At 46.8% G+C, this 5516-nt stretch overlaps 1 protein-coding gene across 1 annotated transcript; it reads left to right on the top strand.

The window, feature by feature from the left end:
• Nucleotides 1-2443: 2443 nt before the first annotated feature.
• Nucleotides 2444-4043, top strand: LOC147983533 (acyl-[acyl-carrier-protein] desaturase 7, chloroplastic-like). Its single transcript, XM_087543006.1, has 2 exons — nucleotides 2444-2574; nucleotides 2687-4043. The coding sequence occupies exons 1-2, from the start codon at nucleotides 2465-2467 to the stop codon at nucleotides 3804-3806; spliced, it is 1230 nt and encodes a 409-aa protein (XP_087399132.1). The 5' UTR covers nucleotides 2444-2464; the 3' UTR covers nucleotides 3807-4043.
• The last annotated feature ends 1473 nt before the right edge of the window (nucleotides 4044-5516 follow it).

The following is a 5516-nucleotide window of genomic DNA, read 5'->3' as shown; positions in this document are numbered from 1 at the left end:
CTACAGTTGTGCATATGTGACAACTATAGTTGACCATGCATGGCAACTATGGTTTGAGCACACGTGGCAACTAGTTAATCACACACGACAACTATGTTTGACCATACATGGCAACTATGGTTTGACCACACGTGACAACTCTAATTAGTTACACATGGTAACTATAATTAATGATGTATTGCAACTAATGTTAATCACATATGGCAACTATAGTAATTAAACATGACAACTATAGTTAATTACACATGGCAACTAAAGTTAATCACACATGCGTTCGCGCTCACGGGATAGGGGTGAGCAGTTGGCACACAGGGTTGTGTGGTCCATCGTAGCTGCACCCGAACGTGTGGGCAGTTTTAATGTTCGCCCACACAGGGCCGTGTCGGCTGGCTTCTGGATACAACCGGACGAGTCGTGTGGTCGGGTGTCCATTGTGCCATACGTGTGATAGTTATCGGCGTCCTACTAAATAACAACAAAATCTGTTGAGCAAAAAGCAAGCGATCTCATAACATGAAATTTTAGATTCCTCAGGAACCCCTGCACTATATCACTATTCAATATTCATTTCCGTACTCTGGGAAGGTGAACAAGTCTTGTGATCATAATTATCTTGATTGATACTTCCTAACTAAACATGGAGAGACATGCCCAATATATTTTCAGCCAACTATTTGCTGAATTAGACCGGCAGCGTTGCCCATATTTTGATGAATAGTTTTCAGTTTGGCTTGAGCGGCAGAGTGGTTCGCCCATGCATTTGACCAGTTCGGCCCATGATCGATATGCAAACCTAACAGAGAGTTTAATTAGCAAATGTTTCCGCCCCGGCACGTCGGCTTGCATGCACATGGCGCAATAATGTGGGTGCCAAATCTAATACTGGTCCATATTAATCCTACTCCATATCTAATACTAGCAGATGTTCTGAATCAACCCATATGTACCGTGCAGCCATGAATCACTTATGTGGAGTTGTGGACTATGCATTATTGCATTGCATATGCGACCGGGATTTAAAATTTTACCAAAACTTTGGCGGCAACAATTTTTTTCTCATTTGGTTAGATAATTTCAGTTGTACATAAATTCAAGGTAAGTTGAAAGATAAGTTTTTCAAACTATATATTTCCAGCCCACTGGCAGAATTGCTATCCCAAACTGAAAGATTCTTTCACTCACTTTGCCCTTTCTAATACTGGTACACAATCACACACAAAATTCAGGCACGTATACAAAATGTAGTCTGTGATCCAAATTAACTAACGCTACCTCAGGTCAACTTTAGTACAAAGTTGTACAATATATTGTTAATTGGTATGGATCAGCGGGAGGGCGAACAAAAGTTTGTTTGTCAATTTAAATGGTTATTCTCTGTGCTTGACTCATAGTGTGAAGCTGGTCTATAAATGTAGTCTCCGATCCAAATTAATTAACGCTACCTCAAATCAGCTTTAGTACAAAGTTGTACTAAAGTAGTGTTAATTGATATGGATCGGAGAGAGTACGGAGAAAAGTTTGTTTGCCAATTTAAATGGTTATTCTCGGCGATTGACTCGTAGTGTGAAGCTGGTCTATAAATCATTATTTTGAATCGCATTAGCTAAATGACAGTCAACTGAATTTCAAATTGGGGTCAATCGATTTTTGAGAGTTCGCGGAGGAAAGAAAAGAGAAGAAAGGGGCTCATCGGAGGGCTACCCCATTATCTATCTTAGGGTTTAGCATGGGGGCGATGGTGGGGCTTCGCCGGAGAAAAAACTTGACACCGGAGGGGGGAGGGGGGGAGAGAGTGGGGCTAGATGGGTGGCCGGGGGTGGTGGGGGGACAGTTCAGGGGAAGGCGGTCGCGGGTGGCGGGGGCCGGCGGTTCGACCGGCGGCCCCTTTGGCAGTCTGCTGAGGAGGAGGAAGAAGGGTTATGCGCCGTAGGATCTTTGTCCAAATATAAAAGTCACATGACTTGCATGTCGCCATTCCCTTTTTACTCCCGGCACTTACTCATGGTGGAGTGAAGCTGTAGGCACTTACTAATGGAAGAGTGAAGCTAGCTGCTCTATAAACTAGATGATGCCCCGCGCGTTGCTGCGGGAATTGGTTGCAATATATTTCAATAAGATTAGATTGTGTGAAATATAAATTTTTAGATTAACAACACATGAACCAAAATTAAACATGCATATGACTTATTATATGTGATAAAATATTTATTGAATTTAAGTTGAACAATAGAATGATAATTATTCTCCCATGCATGGTTGCATGTGGTGGTGGGTCTTTATCATGCATGGTTGTATGTTATGGTGGGCCTTATCCCATCTATAATTGTATGGTGATGTGGCATGCTTGCATGTTAAGATAAATAGGTTAGTGGGGATCAATCTCTTAGGTATATAAGATATGTGCCAACCACGCAAAAGAAGATGTACTCCGCTTCCATCTTGGTGGAGTAGAGCAGAGCGCGGTATGGCGGCCTCATGGCTCCTCAAACATCCTTGTCCACCAGCAAGGCCATGGACAAGAACAAGGAATGCTACGGGTCTCCGTCTCCAGCAGGTGACCACCATCACTTACCGGTACGTACATACATACTGTATGTCCTTCACTTCAGGCGAATCTGTGATGAATTAAGTGTACGTAGGACTGTATAAATGCATGCAATTCAATAGATCGCTGGATTTTTCGCAGGCGAACCACGTGCACTGGCCGCAGCGCCGCCGTTGCGGTTAAGCACGAGGAGGAGGAGGGCGCTGACCAAGAGTGGCTGGCGTACCTGGAGCCGGCCAAGCTAGAGGTGTTCGACCAGCTGGAGCCCTGGGCCGAGGCGAACGTGGTGCCGCTCCTTAAGCCCGCGCAGGTGGCGTGGCAGCCGACGGACTTGCTGCCGGACCCGGCGTCGCTGGGCGCCGACGGCTTCCACGCGGCGTGCTCCGACATCAGCGCGCGCGCGGCCGGCCTGCCCGACGCGCACCTCGTGTGCCTCGTGGGGAACATGGTCACGGAGGAGGCGCTGCCGACGTACCAGAGCATACCCAACCGCTTCGAGGCCGTGCGCGACCTCACCGGCTCCAGCGGCACTGCCTGGGCGCGCTGGATCCGCGGCTGGTCTGCCGAGGAGAACCGGCACGGCGACGTGCTCAACAGGTACCTCTTCCTCTCCGGCCGCGTCGACATGCGGCAGGTCGAGAGGACCATCCACAACCTCATCCAGTCCGGCATGGTCATGAACGCTGCGCGGAGCCCCTACCACGGCTTCATCTACGTCGCCTTCCAGGAGCGTGCCACCTCCATCTCGCACGGCAACACAGCCCGTCACGCCAAGGAGCATGGCGACCTGGTGCTGGCCCGCATATGCGGCGCCATCGCCGCCGACGAGAAGCGCCACGAGCTGGCCTACACGCGCATCGTGGGGAAGCTGTTCGAGATCGACCCGGACGGCGCCGTGCGCGCGCTGGCGTATATGATGCGCCGCCGGATCGTCATGCCGGCGTCCCTCATGACAGACAGCCGCGATGGTGACCTCTTCGCGCACTACGCGGCCGTGGCGCAGCAGACCGGCATTTACACCGCCTCCGACTACCGTAGCATCTTGGAGCACCTGATGAAGCAGTGGGGGGTGGAAGAGCTGGCGGCGGCGGAACTCTCCGACGACGGGAGGCGTGCGCGGGAGTACGTGTGCGCCTTGCCCCACAAGATCCGCAGGTTGGAGGAAAAGGCTCACGAGCGCAGCGGCCAGAAAGCCCAGCCTGCAACATCGGCCCCGTTTAGCTGGATCTTTGATAAGCCTCTCAACAACAGCATGGGGTAATCAAATTATTACTTTCATATACCCTAAATATCGTTTAAATCATTATTTTTCGATCCAGCCTTTGAGATGAAGTATTCTTCATCTCTACTTTGCCACTGTCGGCGCCACTATGAGTACTTTTTTTCTGATCAGGTTGAAGTTATGAGTATGGTATTGTACTACTATATTTTCGTAAGTTGTTTTATCACATTCTAAAAATAAATATAATACAAGGAGAGTGAAAGTTGTATTCGTGTATGTCTATTTATCAATGTAACATCCTAATTCTTTTTTTCTTTGGCTGCAAAATGTAACATCGTAATTCTAACTGAGAGTCATCCAAAGTCCAAACTAACTGAAATTAATAAGTGATCCTACGTCCATCCTGCAAAAAGAATTTATCATCCTTTCTTTCTTCACTAAGAAGCGACTAGGGTAAGCATCAAACCATTTCCCGCCATCCACCACCGTGGGCAATGAGTTTCTGGGCTCCCCTCCTGTGCAAGCCTCTTCAGCATGTGAGGTGCAGGAATCTCGGTGCCAGCTCGTAGATATGTTAGGGTTAGGGTTCCACAGTGGCACATCATTGATGGTCGCACCAATAACATGTTGAATTAGTTTACCATGAGCTTTTTCTCCAGTTTGACAGTGGCGTCCAGGGCTCATGAGCGTAGATTCCTGTAGTCCTTTCTAGAAGATGGGGCTGGAGTTTCCGTGGTATGTCGACGCACTAGCGCCAACAACTTTTCACTGCTGTTTGGTCCTCTGGCTGCATCCCTATCACGTTGTTTCATCCTCGGGGACCGGCAAGATGCTCATGAGATATAACCCAAGTCTGGCTCTTGAATTTGCGACTCTTCCAATTGTGACGGCTTCTTTTCCATTGCACTAGTATGGCTGAACCGTGAATACCATCCGCATCAACAACTTTAGGTTGGCTCTATTGATGGAGTTGCATGCGGGCGCCGGGGGGAGGGGGGGGGATGGATGTAGGTCTCATCATGGATTTTTGATGTAATTTTATTTGTTTTCTTGAGTTACTTGCACTTCTAGTCTAGTTAATCCAAGTTTTTATTTTTAAAAAAATCCCAAGTTCATACAAAATAAACTACTAGTGAAAAATAATAATTTGCAAAAAAAAAACTAAGCTTCACCTCGCATGTTAGAATATCAAAAATAATTTCACAAGAAAGTGTATGTAAATACAAACATAAGCAAGATTTTTTTTTATAGAGAAAAGATGTGAGCCCGACTTTATAAATAAAGCCACAAAGCAAGATCTGAAACACATAGATGTAACTATAGGAAGGATAGGTTCAAAGAGCTGCGCATGCAGTAGGGAATACAGTAGGAGAAATGCAGACCAATAACCTATGGACAATGACTAAAAGAAGGAAACAACATCACGAAAGCGTAAGGCCGACTGGGAGTCCCGATCTCGATTGATAAGTTCAGCCACCATAGCCTTCACACGATAAATCGGGAGCTCCATCACGTCCTTGTCCCCAGAGGCAGAGCGTGACACAAAATATAGGAGGGGCCGAAGGTTTACAGTGCCAAACAACGATATTCAAGTGCAAATAAATAACATGATCTTTCAGGCTTCGTAAGCGTAGAATAATTAGAGAAGTACCATACACTAGTATATACTCCCTCCGTCCAAAAATACTTGTCAGGAAAATTAATAAAAATGGATGTATCTAGAACTAAAATACGTCTAGATACCTCCAT

The sequence above is a fragment of the Triticum urartu genome, chromosome 2A, assembly GCF_056163025.1.
Source record: "Triticum urartu cultivar PI428250 chromosome 2A, HENAU_Tu73, whole genome shotgun sequence".
NCBI lineage: Eukaryota > Viridiplantae > Streptophyta > Magnoliopsida > Poales > Poaceae > Triticum > Triticum urartu.
This window is presented reverse-complemented; position numbering and strand designations above follow the sequence as displayed.

What these genes read in the sequence shown, in the direction of transcription:
- LOC147983533 (XM_087543006.1), top strand. Translation starts at nt 2,465, where the DNA reads ATGGCGGCCTCATGGCTCCTCAAACATCCTTGTCCACCAGCAAGGCCA. An exon ending in GTGACCACCATCACTTACCG is followed by an intron (nt 2,575 to 2,686) that starts GTACGTACATAC and finishes GATTTTTCGCAG; the next exon opens with GCGAACCACGTGCACTGGCC.